Below are 19,028 nucleotides of genomic sequence, written 5' to 3' on the forward strand. Positions count from 1 at the left end.
TACAACTTGTAAACCATACTGGCAATGTTGTGAACAACACAACACAAGCATTGTGTTTGTTGAGAATATTTTTTCCCTTATTAATCACTCTTTATTCAATGGTTCAAATGTTTAACTGAATTGGGGTTTCATTCCTCTACATATACATATATGCACACTCTTTCTCACTTAATTATTTCATATCTTTTTGTTCCTTTGAAGGAATGTTCTGTTTTCAATCAAACAAGTACAGCAGCAATTTGACAGAGAGATTTATTGATAATTAGGAGAGATTCATATTTTTGCTCCAGTAGAGATTGATATATGCTTGGGAACTACATTTGTTAAGACCAAAGGTTTCAACACAGCATCTCATGTACTGTTTTTAAAGGGACAGGTTGATATTAATAGAAAAGGTAGAAGATAGGTTCCTGTTTAAATGCTGGTATATACTTGTGGGAATGCTAACAACATAGGAAATGCATTGCTAAATCAAAAAGCCATGTAGTTAAGCATTACGTCAGAAGCAGTCTTCCATGTGATCCAGAGAACCATACAAGCAGGGAACATTCCCACACTCTGCTGCTCGTTTGTGCAACAATACTTGGAGACAACAATCCCATTCTTATGTCAAACAGTAGTCAATAATCAAGTAAGTATATTATGGCTACTTCCTGTATTATCAAAACTGACACTTGGTTAGACACTGGAGGATTATAGGGTAGGCTTTTTATAAGACTAGTGATATACAGTAGTGAATTGCTCTATCAGAAGCTGGATATGGACAGCATGACCTTCTTTTCTTGGAAACTTCAACATTATTGGCAATGGGATGTTCCTGGATCATCTAGAACAGCTGGGCATTTAAGACATTGTGGTTCCATGCCCTCCAGTCATGTTCTGTCCAAAAGATGACCTCAGCTAATAACCTATGGTGCTCCACAGGATTTTACCTTGTCCCTCATGTACAATAAATAATAAATAGAGAAATTCACCCAGAACTCTTGAGATGTCTTATCTGAATGTAATTTCAGCTTGGCTTCTCAAACTTAGGAAAAGATGAAAGATATCAACTGTTGTAAATTCAAATTCAAATCTACAGCCATTTATATTTTTCATCTTTCCCTAAGGAAATGAATAAAATAATCAAGACTTCCACATTACGCTTTTTAGTCAGATAGAGAAGGCGTAGATAGGTTACCAACCTTAATCATATCTGTGCCACATGCATCCTTCACTGCTTTCAGTAAGGACAGTAAAAGCAGCTTTGGCACATTTTGGACATTATGTCATAAGTAAAACCAAAACCCAGTCCCCCTCCTGTATGCCCCCCCTATTTTATGCAAACTGGGATCTCTAATCTAGAGACTACTTTGCAAGCCAACATGCTGTTGCCTGCATCCCACCAAACAGGAGGTATATGCAATATAAGTACTGCCAATATATGAAAAGAAGGATTATATATAGCTGTGGAGGGATATGTTGGAAATAAGGATCATTTGCAAGGATAAAAATGTATGGAGAGATATAGTGAACAGTGTTGGTGTAAATGTGTTTTAGTTACTTCCCTATGTTATCTCATACTTTTAATTTCTTTGGCTTATTTCTTTTTTATACTCTACAACATTCCTTACTGCAAAAGGGAATAGTGTGATGTATATATGTAAGTCATCAAGGGCTAATATGAAGAACTTTCAATGGTTGCCAATTGCTTTATGGGCAACTCAAGTGTTTAATTCTAAATAGTGCTAGGAAAAATGCTTTACTCCATTCTTTTACTTCCCATTCTCATTCAACTTGCTGAAAGAGAATTTATTTACAAATTCTTTCAAGGGAGACGTATACTTCAGATAAAAGTTTGTAAATGGAATGAGATGCTCTTGCACTTACTTATTTACATGATGGCCAGAGATGTGTGTCCTATCTTTTTCTGTACAATTTTTCTTCCTGAGGTTTGCTGCATCCTTGACTTCTTACATTTCAATTATTTACCCCACCGGGCTTTTTCAGTAACAGTGCTAAAGGAGACCTCTGCTCCTGAGAAAACATTTAAGAATTTCTTCTTCCTCTGGAAAAACTATCCACCCATTCTCTGCCCACAAATTTGGTAGTGAAATTCAAAAGGCTGTTTATGACCCAATCTAGTTCTAAGGCTTGAAACTGTGGGACACCTTTACTCCTGTTATGGAGTGGTTCAGATTTCAAGAATGTGGGATGCCTGTGGCTTTTAGCAGCCATTCATCAAACATACAGGAAAGGGCATTCTGTTGTACAGCCTACAAAGCATGGAACCCAATCTCTTCAGAGTTGCATTTGGCCTGTTCTCTTTCTACCCATAGGACTTTTTCTCCTATGCACCTTTTTAACCAGGCCTTGGAACATTTTTATGAAGTTTTGAATGTGTATGTGCATTTTAATTATGTTTTAATTGTATATCTTACTTCCATTAATTGGCTGGGCCATTCTGTCAGACAAAAAGGCAAGATATAAATATAAACGCACACATAATAATGACCTAAAAACCGTGTTTGTGTGTTTAAGTGGGGATAGGGGGAAGAGGATACGATCTGTATTCTACCAAAGCCCTCTAGCTTTCTAGCTCCATCTCTTGGTTGACATATTTTCCAAACTTGTTTTAAGCTCAAGGGAAACAAGATTTTCCCATGTATGAGTTCAGTTTTCCAGCCCAGCTGCAACTCCACAAGGAAACCAAAGGGCCACTTTATGGAATGCCGTGAGGCTGAATAATCAGATATCTTCCAGAGTGGGTGAAGAAGAAGCAGTCACTAGATTCTCTCATTTGCTTACCTGGGCCCAGATAGATTATAGGAGGTCCCTCGGTTGTCCAATGCAGCACCTACTTTGCAGAGAGAGAGAAAATGGTCAGCTGATGCTGAGAAGACAGCGCCTTCTTTCAGATTTGCTTTCTAATTTGTAGCTCCCTCTACTCTCTAGGTAGATTGAGAGTTGATGCGAGTATGAGGAGCTAAGAAGTGAAAAAGTAGAGGGAGCTCCCCTGAATTCTTCCAAGTGCGCAAGGCCAACCTTACTAGCAGGGAGAACCATACGCAGCAGCTGCTGACAGGGCAGCGATGGAAACCTCCCTGCCAGTCTCACACATGCTGTACTCATTCCTATCCCATATAGGAGTGCTCTGCTTCACAACTGACATGAAGCCCAAAACTAGCCCATTCCCTCTAGTATGGCAGTGTAGTAAGATTCAGCCATCAATCCAAATGGTTACTATGCATGGAGCTGGGATGAGAAACTATCCTGAGCTTTTTCTTAGGTGGGAAAGTATCTTTGGCCCACTCTAGGTCTGTGTTCTTACAACATCCTAACCTGCCTTCTGAAGCTGCATGTTTTGTGGGTTTACACAATACCTTGTATCATAAGTAGCCAAGAGGCTGACTTCATATGATGTGTTGAGCCACCAAAATAAAACAAAAGTTGAAAGGTAACCAAGGTTAGTATGATTCACCAATGGTAGTATGATATGCTGCTTTACCACCCATGGCTATTATGTGAGGAAAGCAGCAATAGCAGCAACACCTACAGGTAGATAGCAATACCTATCCATCAACATGGCTGACCTCAAAAAGTTAAGTATTGCTAGATTTGGTTACTACTTGGATGGGAGGAAATCAGGAAATCCCAAGGCTGGGAAGTTGAAAAAGCTTCCCAGAAGAAGGTAGTTACAAACCACTTTGGCATTCTTGTCAAAACCCCTACAGGAAACAATTCATTTCAGCAGCTGCAGTAAGGATTCAACTGCCAACCCTTGCCTTTAGGTGGTTGCACCGCTAGTTTATCCATAGCTACAATGTGGTGCACAGCTTTAGCCTTACCTAGTAAAACAAGTGGCATGGGCTTGTAGGAGTTGTCCTCTGAAACTGTCACAATTGTCTACTTTTGGCCTTCAGTCTCACTCTCTGTTCAAGGAACAGGCCCACAACACTGCCTGCAGTCTGCTGAAACCTAATCCCATCCATAGATGGAGCACCGAGGTAGCACCTGCTCTGGCAATCGCCCACCTGCTCCCCACTCCCTCCAAAAGGCGAGTTAAATTCGTACTGGTCTGCCTCTGCTACCTCGCCTATGCACCGTGAAGGTGGGCTGTGCTGAGGGAGGCCAGCCCTCTGCGACACCCAGACGCCGCCAACAAGTCAGCACACGCGGTTAAGCAAGCGAGGACCGCCACCGTGCCGTCGGGCTCTCCCTTCTGTCGGACGCAGCGGGTTAGTGACAGCATCCCCAGAAGAAGCGCTCGCAACCACGGGATTTAAAGAGGCTGCCTCGTTATATGATGCCGGCGGCCGCCTGGGTCCTTTCACCTGCGGGCGTCCTCTTGGCGCGCGAGCCGGGGTGAGAGCTGACCCATCACTGGCCCAGTGGTGTTCAGACCCTGGATGCACGTTGCTCCCAGGGCAACACTGCAGCAGCCTTCGGGTTTTCTTTAGCTTTGGCCACACCCGCCCGCCCCCCTTTTGCCTCTTCTCTTCCACATCAGCGCTACCCTTGATTTAAATGGCGCTCCTCCCACCCCGGCTTGCCTTTCCCGGACTGGCTGGGCATCCCGCTTGACCTCCGCGGGGCCGCTCTCCGGGCCTCCCTGCCCGTCTCGGAAACCTCAAAGCCACGGGCAGGGGAGGGGCAGAGCGCGAGGTGAGAGGAAAGCCAGCGCCGTAGGGCCCGAACTGCGGCGCCTCTCCAAGAAAGTAAAGGGTGGGAGAGGGGGCGGGCCGAGGCGGCGGAGAGCACCCAATGAGCACCCGGGAGGGCTGCCGGGGGCTGAGCCGGGCGGGTCGCTGTCCAATGGCCGCGGAGCAGCCGAGGGCGGGAGCAAAACGTTGGGAGCTGGGAGAAGTCGGAGAGGGCGAAGAGTCCGGAGTCGGGCGGCGAGTTGTCGGCGGAGGTGCTGGTGCTCGCCTTGTGTTCGCTCCGGAGCCCGTTATAATAGCTGCGTAGTCGCCGCGCAGAGGCGCCCGGAGACTTCGCGGAGCCCGGAGGGAGAAGACGAGCCGGAGGGGCGCGCTTCTTCGCCCGCCTGCCTCTAGGAGAACTTCAGCTGGACCGCGGAGCTGCTGGTCGCCGAGAGGAAACTTTTCTGGAGCAGCCGGAGGAGGGAGAGCAGCGCCGCCGCCGCCGCGGGGCTGGGCTGGGCTGGGCTGCTTCGTGCTGAGCTCAGGGACTGAGAGTGGACTTGCGAGGGCTGCCTCGGCCCTGGCCGCGATGTCCCTGGCCACGGGCGCCGCGGGGCGGAGGCGTCGGGGTGTCGGCGGCTACTGGCCCTTGGCCGCGGGGTGGCTGCTGCTCCTGGCGCTGCTGGTGCTCCCGGGCACTCCCGGGACGCGCGCTTTCGTCTGCCTGCCTTGCGACGAGTCCAGGTGCGAGGAGCCCAAGAACTGCCCCGGCGGCGGCGTCTTGGACATCTGCGGCTGCTGCTTCATCTGCGCCCGGCAGCGCAACGAGAGCTGCGGCGGCTTCTTCGGGCTGCATGGCGCCTGCGACCGCGGGCTGCGCTGTGTGATCCGCCCGCCGCTCAACGGCGACTCGCTCACCGAGTACGAAGCGGGCGTCTGCGAAGGTAAAACGCGGAAGATCGTGGTCTCGCCCCTGGCCGCGGAGCAGATAGCCGCTCCGCCCCCGCGCGGACCGAGGAGCCCGAACCAGCGCGTGGCTTGGTAGTGTTGCGAGGCTTTGCCCCGAAAGGAAAAGGGCCCTGTGAGCCCCCTCGCCTTATGCTCATCTCATCCCCCCAGCCCCCCCCCCCCCACAAAAAAGATAGCGGCGCTTCGCGGTTTCCTTTCCAGCCTCTCCATTTTTCCGACGCACAATCGGGGTGAAATGCCACTGTAACTACCTTGAAAACCGCTCGCGAAATTCAAGGAAAGGTGGGAGCTTCTTAGAATCTGGCGTGTTCATAGGTTCCGTCTCTTCTCCCCCTCCCAAGAATTATTCTTTCCATTTGCCCGCATCATGTTCCGATTTTTTTTTTGTCTCCACTACTAAAAAAAATAAAAAATAGGAGAGGGAGAAAGACGCTGATAGTGGTGCGCGCATGTTTCCAAGGACTGGAGGGTGTATGTTTCTCCTGTTTCCTCTTTTACGCCATCCCCCCCCCGCCCCGCGCGCCTTTTCCTCGCTGTTTTCATCGGTGTTAGGTTTCAAGGTGGATTTTAATTGGACCACAAAAATAAAGCGGTTTTTTGTATTATTAGAACAGAAAATTTAATTTGGACACCAGTTCGTTCCTCTGACTTTGCTATTTTCCTGCTCGCTTTTGCAGCCCAAATCGTAAACAGGCTTACCTGAATGTAGATAGCTATAATCGACTGACTTTTCAGTCCATATGTATAAAGCAGTTGGTTATTGATCCTCTGTCAAGTGGAACTCAACTTTTACCCAGTTATAGTGCTGAAGGGTATCCTAACAATCTTACCTTTCTTAATAAATGTATTATTTTCAAAACATTGCAGAATACAAATATGCAGTCTTTATTTAAAAAATTATTTTGTAGTCCTGTGGCCAAGCGGATTGAAAAGAGTAATTGCCCAATTGCATACTTGTATGTATGTTGGGATAGGGAAAAGAAGGATCTTGTTTTCATTCCTGCAAAAAGGAAGAATGTCCTATTGGCTATAACTCATATTTTGCTTCAGTCTTCTTTATAATTAATATAATTGGAAACATTGAAATATTTTGTCTGCTAGCTGGCTGCCCAGATTGCATGTGAGGATTCAGACTCTCCATTATAACTTTTCAGTCAGAAGTCTCAGGGAATATGGTGCATATGACAATCAGAATTTTTTATGGAAAATTCCTTTTCACTTCCCTCCCATATGAATGGCTTTTTTCTGTCATCCACAAGAGGGCAGCAGAGAGCTCAAAAATTCCTCTGAAAAAATGGCAGCAAAGTCATCTAAACACTCCCGGCCATGCATATTTAAAGAACTCTTAATTCCCTTTTATCCCTAAAAATATCCAGATTCATCCTTTTGTGATAGCCATTTGACTGCAGTGTTTGTTTGTCTGTTTTAACCTTAGCTGTGCAGTAGCTAAGGTTCCTTTTCTTGTACAGGTGTGCTTCAGTTTAGTTTAATTGATAAGATGAGAGCTGTCAGGATAGACCTATCAGGTTTTTATTAACTTGCTTGGAATTGTGATTCCTTCGCAGGGACGCAGGTAGCGGTTTTAAACTAAAGGAGCTGTAAGCGTATTGGGCAAATGAAATGGCTGTTATGGAAAGGAAACACTGATTCTGCTATTGCTTGTTTAAGTGTAACAATACCAAACATTTGTGCTAGAGCAAATTCTGCCATAATACCATAATACCCTACTTCATTTCAGTTCTGAGGTTTCTGGCAGTTTTAAGAATTGTTCTTGTTTAAAGGTAGTGTATTTGATTGCTGGACTTCAGCTATTTTGTTATTTTGTCTCTGGAGTCCCCCTGCAGCAAATAGCCCAGGAAATCTCTGGAGATGAGGCGTCAGGCAGTGATAGAAATTAACATTCGCCCCAGCTTTTCCTGTCCCAACTGCTCCAAGAATACAACCTGCAGAAATTAGCCAAACTATTTCCAGATAAATAGCTTACCTTACACAACTATTAGATAGTTTCATCTTTAAAGCTTTGAATGATGACTAGGGCTAAGCTCTTCATAATTATAGTTAACTTTGGATTTTGCAACATGTCTATATGATTGAGCTTGTAGATAAGAATGTTAGTTTGAAGTCTGTTGATAGTTCCAACAATTACATTAAAGTTGGCAGATGGATTACTTCCTTTTCATCTATTAATTAAACATCTTTCAGAATTGGGAACACTCTTGCCGTGAATATCATGTGTGGATAAAAGCCTGTTTACCTCAAAAGAATAGATCTTCCTGTTTCCACAGAGTTTCCTCTTTGAGTCAGCTTATTCTGATGCAATTTTTGTGCTGAAATGACCCCTACTGGTCACTATGTAGAACTTTTTAAAAAATCTTTGAAAGATTTCGTGACAATGTGACATTAAAATATGTTTCTTTATTCAGCCAATAAGTTACTGTTTAAAACAAATATGCATACTTGCCTCAAATCTAGCGAAAACAGGATTTTTGAAATGCAGGAAAGCCAAACACAATTGCAAGTGTTTAAAACACTGGTAGTTTAATTAGAAGGTGATGATTTATGCTACATTTGCTTTGCATATTTTATATAAATATGAAATAGCATCCTTCTGCCAATAGTAGGATGGGCACAAATAGCAGTTGGGTCAGATTCCGGCAGCTGTTATATTATTGTTATTTTGTGTGCCTTGTCTCTTGTGTAATCAGACACCAAAGAGAAGTTGTTCCTTATTAGCATATATAATTTAATTTGTTTAACGAATACTATACTTTTTTGTGGAAACAGCTTCATATTAGTAGTGATAAAAGAACAATCTTAAGATAATATTGACAAGATGATATCCCATTAGAAGGATGCTGAGTATGGTTATCTGGAGAAAAGAACTCCAAATAGTAAAAGCTGTTTAATTGATTTTAAGGCCAAAAAGATTAAACAACCAAATAATGTTTCTCAGTGAAACATGTATCAACAGAACGGTGAAAGAAGTCTACAATATTGCTTTGCTATGCATATACTTGAACTATTAAGTCTTCAGAATTTGCCATGACTCTCATAAAAGTACTTAAAATTTGGGCCCAAATGCCCTATGAATAGAATACCCTTTAGATTTTCCTCCCAATCATTGAAGATCCTTGTTCTGAAACCAACCCCTTTTGTATAACTTTTGTGTTCCCATACTTTTAAAATGTGGTTAGGAAATATATATAAGAACACATATCATGTGGAAACTTGTAGAGACTTTATTGCATAAAAAAATTAAGTCTTGGATACACTTTTTGAATCGGCATATGTGTATACATTATTCTTTGAGCAATGTATCAGCTGGTTTCCAGAATGCATCATCATATTCACATTTTCCTACTAAGGAAAAGACAAAGTTAAGTTTCAGTCTTTAACCTGGAAATTGGCTGTCTAGCAGTTGTCAATAGAGTCAGTCTGCATATTTATTCAGAACTTGTTTGCTTTACTTTTAATTGGGTATATCCAGGATTCAATATAATTACATGTCATTAACTGAATCCTGTTCCTTTTTGTAAAAGTATTGATAAAGGTTGCAACACTCCTAAGGCTGATAAAAGTCACAAGTCTCAATAATAAAAGCCTTTTAAAAACTTAGATATTGAAAAATGATCTCCTAAAAGTAAATGCACAGAATTATTTGAGTTACATTGATGTGATAGCTTGAAGAGGTCATTGCACTGAATTAACATTGTGCCTGTATTCTACAATCTCCAATTAATTTCCATTTAAAGGCAATGTAACTATGGATGATGCAGTTCTTTTCTCAACATATCTACCCTTCACCTTAATGAATGGGTCACTATAAGTACACAGTCTCTTTGACCTCTGCATGTTATGTCCAAACGTTCAAAGAGCTGAAATTTCCTTTTGTTGGTGAAATGATAATTTGTATGATTGACCTGTTTAATTGATATTTTCCTTTTTTTCTCTCCTTTGAGAGAGGCAAACAGATGTCACTTTGGCTTCTCCCAAAGAATCCTGGAAACTGCTGAAAATCATTAGTGATTCCTAAACTGCTACTATAATTAACATTTCTAGGGGGAATGGAGACCTGTAAAGTTGATGAAAGTCTTGTGTGTGCCATTGTCCTATTAATAGCATTAGATTTATTTGTTTTGTGCTGAATTTCAAAAATTGTGTTTGCGTTACCATACACAGTTATTTCTAAAGACATACATAAAAGTTGAGATATCAAAATTATATGGATTAAAAATATTGCTAGAGTCAGTAAACATCTTGCAGTTGTGAATGCACTCTATTACAACTGACTGCTGATATGGCTGTTCTTAAGCAAAAACTGTAGATAAAGCAACATTTATTTTTTAAAAAAACTGGCAGGATTATGTGACAGCCTGTTCAGGCAAATCTGTTTGCTATGAAATCATTCTGGTTTAAGCTCTGCATCTTTTGTGTGAATATTGCTTGCAGTATTTAGAACACTTTCAGACTCTTGTATACTGCTCAATTGAATGATCAGGGTTAGTTTTTTCCATCCTCTTTGCTTGTATTCACTTGTAGCTGCTTTTTATATTTAATTTTCAACATAGTTATATGGGGTTTAATGAACTCACCGTGTTCCCATTTCTTAATTTCTGCATTATAATAGAATCATCCCAAAAATAGCAATGATAACTTGCTAAATAAGGCTTTCGAAAGTGTGCATTCACATCTTGTGCCATGGAACCATACAAATTTTATTAAAGATTATCACAACATTGGTACAGAAGGCAACTTACTGTATTTAAAACTTTTTCAAATTAAATTTGAAAGGTTCTCTTCTTGAACAATAAACTTTATCAAATGTGCCAAAGCATCTGCGCTCATTTTTTAAAATTTTTGATACATCCACTGTATATCATATTCCGTGAAGGGAACAAGCCAGCAGAGATTGTTTGAAACACAGGAATAGTCTTATGGATGCAATATTGGTTCATATATAATGGTCATATGCCATTGTGAGCCCATTTTGGACATACTAAAATTAAACACAGTATTCACTTTGTTCTGGCAGACTGATTTTTGCAGTTCCTTATGTTGGTTTGAGTTGTGTAATAGTTTGGAGACTAAAAGGAAGATAATGGAAATTAATATTGTGTACTTTTATGGTTTTAAAGAGATTTATGTTACAAGGCTGCTCCATCAATTATACAGTGGTCTGAAGAATGAAATATCTCTTTCTACAGGCATTTATACTGCACAAGTATGATTTGGAGGGCTGGTCAGACTTCATGTACTAGTTTTATATGCTTAATTCCCTCTTTTTCTATTAAGTCAATTAACTAAATATTAATAATACAATCATATAGTACTGCATAACTATATCAGTAAGACAAGTTTTTGTTTCACATGTGAGGCAAATAATGCTTTTGTAGAATGAGGACGGGTGATTTTTTTTTTTATGTTGGGAGAAAGTGTTGCTTGAATTGTTTTAGGTACTATTTATTATAATTATTTAGAAAGGGAAAGAAAGAGATGATTCTCTGACCTGCATAGATAGCAATGTAAAATATGTTATTTGACAAGTACAGTAAAGTAGGGAATGAGAATACCTAGGCAAATTTTCCTTAGTTTATGTACGATTGTACTTTTAGAATGCATTTTAAAAAATAAAAAACCTGAACTGTTATTATAGTAGCTGAAATAAAAGTTGGACCAGAGAAGCCAAGATATGCAAAAGTGAAGAGCAAAAAACACAAAATGGAACAATAAGAACTTCTTTAAATACAAATTGTTGGGACATGATAACAAAAGAGGGAATGGGATGCTCAAGGAAAATAGGGGATTGCAGAGAGAATGAAAGAGTTCTTTGCTTGTGTCTCTACCATTGAAGGTATGGGAGAAATACCTGAGCCTGTATTAACTTTCTCATGGGAGAAGTCAGAACTAAAGCAAATTGAGTTTAACACAGAAAGATATTTTAGAGCATTTTGAACACTGTAACACATCATGAGGTCCTGATAGTATCCACTGCAGAGTTCCTAAGAATTTAAATGTGAAATTGCTCACCTCCTACTAAAAGTATATAACTTTTAAATCAGAACAGAAAGCTAGCCATTATAACACCTATTTTTTAAAAAGGACCCAATTATAAGTCAGTCAGCTTAATGGATTCACTGCATTGGTTGATTGTAGATAACATGTGGAAGTGGAATAAGGGAATGAGATTCTCTTGGTCCTCCTAACCTTTCAGCTGCCTTCATTTCCATTGATCATGGTATCCTTCTGGACTTGCTGTAAGGATTAGGACTAAGTGACACTCTTCTGCAGTGGTTTTGCTTCCTGAATATTGGTTCCAGTCAAAATGGAAGATTTACAGCTCTCGTGCATTCCTTTGTGGGGCATCACAGGGTTTGGCCCTTTTCCTGTACAGGTAGTCCTTGCTTAACTACCATTCATTTAGCGATCGTTCGAAGTTGTGACGGCGCTGAACAGACTTTCAGCTGAATATTGGTTCCAGTCAAAATGGAAGATTTACAGCTCTTGTGCATTCCTTTGTGGGGCATCACAGGGTTTGGCCCTTTTCCTGTACAGGTAGTCCTTGCTTAACTACCATTCATTTAGCGATCGTTCGAAGTTGTGACGGCGCTGAACAGACTTTCAGCTGAATATTGGTTCCAGTCAAAATGGAAGATTTACAGCTCTCGTGCATTCCTTTGTGGGGCATCACAGGGTTTGGCCCTTTTCCTGTACAGGTAGTCCTTGCTTAACTACCATTCATTTAGCGATCGTTCAAAGTTGTGACGGCGCTGAACAGACTTTCAGCTGGTCCTCACACTTACGACCATCATAGCGCCTCCGTGGTCATGCGATTGCAATCTGGGCACTTGGCAACCAGCTTATGCTTATGCCAGTTGCAGCGTCCCGGGGGTCATGTGATCACCATTTGTGACTTTCCCAGCTGGCTTCCAGCAAGCAAAATCAATGGGGAACCACATGATTCGATTAACAACTGTGTGATTCATTTAACGGCCACTGCGATTCACTTAATGACCATCACAAAAAAGATTGCAAAATCAGGCATGGTCATGTGATGCCTTACATAACAACCACACTGCTTAACAATTTTCCAGTCCCTATTGTGCTTGTTAAATGAAGACTACCTGTACTATTTACCATGAAACTGCTGGGAGAGATCATCCATCAGTGCAGAGTGAAGTGCCATCCAGGTTTGACCATATGACACCTCTACCACAGGAGCTGTATTGGCTGATGAATAGCTTCTGGGTAGAATTCAAGGTCCTAGTTGTTACATTAAAGATTTGCATGGTGTCTCTAAGTCTACCTGCTCTGAGGGGAATCTAGCCATCCACTGAGATTGAAACAGATAGTGTGCTAAAGACCTTGCTGCTGAAGGAATATCAGCTTCAGGGACTTTGATTTCAAGCTTTCTCAGTGATGGTGATCCTTTGAAATAGCCTCCTGGATGTAAGGACTGTCCTATTACATTTCCAAAGAGCCCTGAAATCCTGGCTGGATTGGAGGGCCTTTTGGGACACAATGGAAGGTTAAACTATCCCCAGAATGATGGAGTGAGAGCAATTAATGTTGATTGTTTTTCTTTTTAGCCTTTTTTTTTCAGGTTTGGTTTTGTATGTATGACAGTAAGATATTCTGACTTTTGACTGGAGCAGTTAAGAAATGTCAGTAAAATAAATAGTAAACCTAAAGGAAAAAAAAACACATAAACAGACCTTGCTGAAGGAAAATCAGCATGGATTCTGCAAAGAGAAATTCTGCCTCACCAAGCTCTTAACAGTTTTTTAGGGGTAGAGTATCAGCAAACTTACAATTGTAGGTGACTCTATCAGTATTGCATAGTTGGATTTTCAAAACGTTTTTGGTAAAATTCCTCACTGCAGGCTCTTAAGTAAATTTAGCAATCATGGAATAAGAGACCTTGCTATGGGTGATAACTACTTAAAAACAGGCAGCAAAGAATAGAATAAATGAGCAATTTTCATAATAGTGGGAAGTGGAGTCCCACAAGGATCTGTGTTAGGTCCAGTGCTTTTTAATTGCTAGTAAATGATCTTGATTTGGGTGCAAGCAGTGAAATAATTAAGTTTATGGATAACTTCATATATATATACTGTTAAGGTCTGAACTGTCTGAAACTAATCTTTTTAGGGTTGTAGCGGCTAGTTCAATGAAGACATCAAATGAGCATGTGGCAGCTGTGAAAAGGGCAAATTGCATGCTAGGGATCATTAGGAAAAAGATTGAAAATAAAACTGCCGACATTGTAATATCCTCTTGCAAAGTTATAGTATGTCTGCATCTGGAGTACTGTGTACAGTTCTGATGGCCATACTTGGCAAAGGTTGTAATGGACCTGGAAAAAGTGCAAAAGAGAGAAACCAAATGATCTGGAGTTCAGACACCTTCTTTAAAAGCAAAGGCTAGAAGATTTGGGACTCCTTTGCTTAGAATGATTCCCAAACTGTGTTCTGTGGCACCCCAGGGTGAAATTTTTGTGATATCCTTTTGCGACGTCATAACTTTGTGATACTAAGGGCGTCATGAACCAAGAAAATTTGGGAACCTCTGGTTAGAACAAAAGATGATTGGGGAGGGGCACAGTCGACATATACAAAATCATGTACAGCATAAATAAAGTAGTCAAGGAGAAGTTTCTCTACCTCTTCAAGACTCAGAGTTAGTACTCAGTTGGGAGCAACCTACCTCCAAATACTAGTTGCCAAGGAACAACGGTGGGAGAGAATTGTGACTCCATTTTTTTGCCTGCAACCACTCCAGAAGCATCTAGTTAGCCATTGTGAGAATTAAAATTTTGGATGAGCTGTGACCTAATCAGGGTTGTTTTCATATTGTTTTTATGCAGCTTTGTTCTTTCAGTCTATTAAGTGCAGGGTCCTGGTATCTTCTGGGTGGGAGAATCTACCCAGCTGATGTTCATTTCCTTTATGATTGATGTTTGCTAGTCAACCTGATGCCTTGCTTTGTATGGCAAAGTGAATCAACATGTGTTTGATTTATACATGGTTATGCAGGGATGATTTCTACTTTACACAGGTGAAGAGGCAAATGGCTATTTACAAATCTTGGTTAATGATATATACTTACTTGGGAAGAAAGCTGTTAACATTACAGACAAGCTTCTTCCTGCCAGCTACCAGGATTCCTAAGGAGTAGATGCTAGTAAATTCCAGTGCATTCATGTCCAAGATCTGGCAACATCCGGCAATTTGCAATTTTGAAGAGCGAACAACAATTTCTCGGCACGCTTCTTGCTGTTTACAAAATCCAGTAATGTTGTTTCAGTATTTTTTTTTCCTGTTTCCATTACACAATTGTGTTATTGAATTCAACATACTTTTTAATGCCATGGAATCTTTTGACATTTAGGATCTTTGGATTGGTAGGATAATTTCTAAAAGTGTTTATATGTCACTCTCGAATGAATATTCCAGATGGATTTATTCCATTTTCATTTAGCCAGTGAAATGTTTTAGTTCCAATCACAATTGTATTCTCACTTCATTACTGATACTTTTCTGTGATTTCTTTTATTTCGGTCTATGTTATAAAAACTTTTGAAAGACCTACGTTCCTTTTCTAATTCAAGTTGCAAGCATTTAAAAATAATCTGGATTCAGTATTGCTCTTCAGTGTCCTTATTTTCCATTAAAATTAATGGCAAAAGTCCTACTGATTTCAGTGGGAATTAAGTACAACCAATTTACACTTCCTATTCAGCACAAAAAATACTTGACAGAGAATATCTGACTGAAACTTGAGAACCAATAAGGGTTCTTATAGGGTCCAGTCATCAAGATTCTTAAATGTTGATACTAAAGCATCAATAACTCCTTTCCAATTTTTGATAAGTTTAATAAATTGATGCTAACTCTCCCATACTTGATTCTGGTTACCAAGAACATATGTCTGAGCCTAAGTACAGTAATCTTCAGCAGTTGATTCGGGAGCTAACAGTGGCAGATGTTGAGTCCTGTTATTGCTATTAACTGTCACACTGTCTGCAAACAGAGAATGCCAACATCCTTTCTAGTATGATTTGATTCTCATACTAATATAGTCACTGTTATCAGGATTAACTGCTGATTTACCTTTAGTGATTTTATATAATTTGTATGTTTAGATCTTGCTTCAGTGTAATGTTCTGTACATTTATAGTAACTTTCATTTTATCATTGCTAGAATTGTTGAGACAGAAGTGTTAAGGCGTGTTTCATGTATACCGAGTTATATAGCTAAGTGGGTCTTCTGAAAATGGCAGTCTTAATGGGAACATGTTGATACTGTGGTTATTTTGTAGGTTGCATGGGCTCGAAAAAGATCTCCATATGTTGAAAATGTTCTGTCTTGAATGAACTTGTAATTTTTCTTTCCTAATATTCTTCCAAGAGAAATATTTTCCTTGATTTTTAAAAATTTCTTGTAATTAAAACTGTTTATCAATATTAAATGAATACTATTAATATTGATCAGTATTACAAAATAATAGCCAGTATTTTATCTTAAGACCCCTCATCCCTCCAAGGATCAGTAATAGATGGCTGAACATATTTCATCTTTTCACATTAAGGTACAGAGCCAGCGAGAGAAGCTTAACTGATCTTTTCTATTTAGCCTACCTTTTTGCTGTTAGCAGATAAAAAATAATATCATTTTTCTATCTTGAAAAACATCTGCCTAATGAAAGCTAAAACTACTATGTAATTTAATAATTTTTAAATATGACTAGTGATATGGATTTTCTAAAAAAAAAATCATTACCCTAAATTGCTTGAAATTTGATTTAACATGCTTGATTTGCACTTAGGGTTTAAATTATTATTTTATCTTCTTACTTGTGGATGCCAATGGAAAAAATGCAACAGACAAAAATAGTTGAAGTGAAATATATGATTAAGCCAGGAAAAAAAAATTAATAAACTTTCAGAGTGCAGTCCTGTGCCTACAGGTGGTCCTTATTTAATGACCATTCGTTCAGTGACCATTCGAACTTGCAGCAGTGCTGAATGAGTGATACTTATGACTGGTCCTTGAAGTTCTGACTGTCGCAGTGTCCCCATGGTCACATGATTGTGGCTTCCCACAAGCAAAGTCAATGGGGAAGCCGGCAGGAAGTCAGAAGTTGCAATCACAAGATCCTCACTTAACAACCCGCATTGATTCACGTAACGACAGTAACTGGGGACTGCTGAAACTGCCATCGTTAAGCAGCATGATCATGTGACATCACACTTTATGACTGCATCGACAGAAATTCCAGTCCCAATCACCATTGTTAAGTGAGGACTATGTGTACTTATTTGTGAAATAAATAAATATCTCCATATATTAGCAGGGAAGGGAATTCAGTGACTAGAATTAGAACAAGCCACTGAGTCCAACCTCCTCTTACTACAGGAATTCATATTAAAGTTACTCTAGTTGAAAACTTTCAATGAAGTAGCGTTTACCATCTGTTTAGGTAATTATTTCTTCCACCAAATTGTACTTGCAGTTAAGAAGTTTTTCCTAACATTCAGTCAAAAAGTTTTACTGCTGTTCTCTGAACTTGATCTATTTTGCCTGAATTTTTCTTGAAGTGCAGTTCCAGAACTGGTTGAAGGATTAGAAGTTGGAGTCTGATGAATGTAGAATAGAGTCCACTCATTGTTCCTTTAGCACTTGTTCAGTCATTGATTTCTTTTCTTAAATCTGTCCTATTTAGTTAAAGAATGTTACTATATAAGCTGTTACTATACTTAATTCCCCTGCCAGTTTTGCCTTAGTTATTGCATTAGGGTTTATTTTAAAATGAATGCTATATTCTTAGTTTCTTTTATAAGGCATGAGTGTTACAAATGTTTACAACTCTATTTGTTTTCGTGCTTGATTTATTCTCTCTTGACTTTTCTTTGTGGTATATGTGGGTAGAGTTGCTCATGAATTCAGTTTTATTGAAAAAGCATAATGTATATACATGGTATATTGTATGTACATGTATATTTTTATTACTATATTAATACAAAAACAGGTTGATGTACCATACATGGTGGTAATACCACACATTGTAGGGGATTTGTTGCTTTGAGGAAGTTGAGGTGTTGTAATCTAGAGCATCATTCCCTATGGTTAGCCGATAAGCACATCCTTACGCAGATGATGATGTACTTCTGTCACACAGATAGATAGATAGATAGATAGATAGATAGATAGATAGATAGATAGATAGATAGATAGATAGATAGATATGGCATAGTTTTTAAAAGCTCTGTCAAACACAGGGCACATCAAAATTATGTAATCTCAAATGTACAAAAATCAATGGCAGCAATAGAGTCCTTTCACTTTGCCAGAGGGGCCCAGCATATTCCGGCAGCTCTAAAATCATATTTGGCTAAGGCATGCATACAACTTTTGTTTGGAGATCAGTTGGGATCAGGTCATATACAGGTAGTCCTTGAGTTACGATGGCAATTAGGACCAGGATTGCTGTTGCTAAGTGATGCAGTCATAAAGCGTGATGTCACGTGATTGCATCACTTAGTGACAGCAGTCCTGGCAGTCCCAGTTGCTGTCATAACCCCAGGACCATGCGTGTCATTAAGGAGGAAGAGGTGGGTGTTCCAGGAAAGGAGCGCAGGGATGTGCACAGGAGCTGCAGGCAGGCACTAGGGAGTGCAGGTGGGCTGGTGGGGGCCGTGGGCAGACTGGCAGGGGCTGCGGGCTGTAGGGAATGTGGGCAGGCGGGGGGTGCTGCAAGCAGGCACATGCTACTTAGGCGGGTGGAAGGGTGCTATGGAGTACAAGTTCCCAGGGATCTCATACACTTTGTGGTGCTCCTCAGGAGAAAAAGCAGTGGGAGCAACTCATGGGAGCAACTAGCAACCTTCTGTGCTGATTTCCCAGTTCACTTTGGTTGTGGGAAGCTGGCAGGGAAGGTCACAAATGGCAGTCGTGTGACCACGAGACACTGCAACCGTCGTAAGTGCAAGCCAATTGCCAGGTGCCCAAATCGTGATCACATGACTGCAGAGGTGCTGCAACTGCCAGAACCTCAAGGACTAGTTGTAAGTACCACTCAATTCAGCACTGTTATAACTTTGAATGGTTGCTGGACGAGTGGCCATAACTCGAGGACTACCAGTAGCTCCTTTGCCTCTCTGGAAAGAGTTCACTCTAAATTCTTGAGGACTATATTTCAAGCAGTCCCACATGTACCCAGTGTGATACTAAGGAAGGAGACAGAGAGAAGAGGCTGAAGTGGAAACAAACGCACTGGCTACAGTTATTTTTTTCCCCAGAAGGTCTAGGGTCTTTGATTATGGTGGATAATTACAAATCAACATGGAAAAGGTCGTCCCTGCCGAAACTGCAACATTGCTGGTTCTCAAAAGGTATTTTTGATTATGGGCAAGCACTTAATGGTACTCAAGCAATGCA

The 19,028-nt window shown here is 40.5% G+C and overlaps 2 protein-coding genes across 4 annotated transcripts in view; one reads left to right on the top strand and one right to left on the bottom strand.

The window, feature by feature from the left end:
• Positions 1–4,852, bottom strand: part of LOC148217132 (uncharacterized) — a 77,526-nt gene extending 72,674 nt beyond the window's left edge. For both annotated transcript variants that reach the window (XR_015796759.1, XM_088144543.1), the window contains exons 1-2: positions 3,828–4,852; positions 2,788–2,836 (exon numbers count right to left, since the gene is read on the bottom strand). Coding sequence is in view for 1 of the 2 variants with exons in the window: in XM_088144543.1 (XP_088000669.1) it covers positions 2,788–2,836; positions 3,828–3,846 (68 nt within the window). In the remaining variant the exon portion in view is untranslated. The remainder of the gene's footprint in view (positions 1–2,787; positions 2,837–3,827) is intronic.
• Positions 4,853–4,878: 26 nt separating this feature from the next.
• Positions 4,879–19,028, top strand: part of CRIM1 (cysteine rich transmembrane BMP regulator 1) — a 151,175-nt gene continuing 137,025 nt past the window's right edge. For both annotated transcript variants that reach the window (XM_088144528.1, XM_088144537.1), the window contains exon 1: positions 4,879–5,566. In XM_088144528.1, coding sequence (XP_088000654.1) covers positions 5,212–5,566 — 355 coding nt within the window. In that variant the 5' untranslated portion in view covers positions 4,879–5,211. The remainder of the gene's footprint in view (positions 5,567–19,028) is intronic.

This window comes from Python bivittatus, unplaced genomic scaffold (genome assembly GCF_059951505.1).
Source record: "Python bivittatus isolate LINGU-HERP-01145 unplaced genomic scaffold, Pbiv_v1 ctg000020_np1212, whole genome shotgun sequence".
Taxonomy (NCBI): domain Eukaryota; kingdom Metazoa; phylum Chordata; class Lepidosauria; order Squamata; family Pythonidae; genus Python; species Python bivittatus.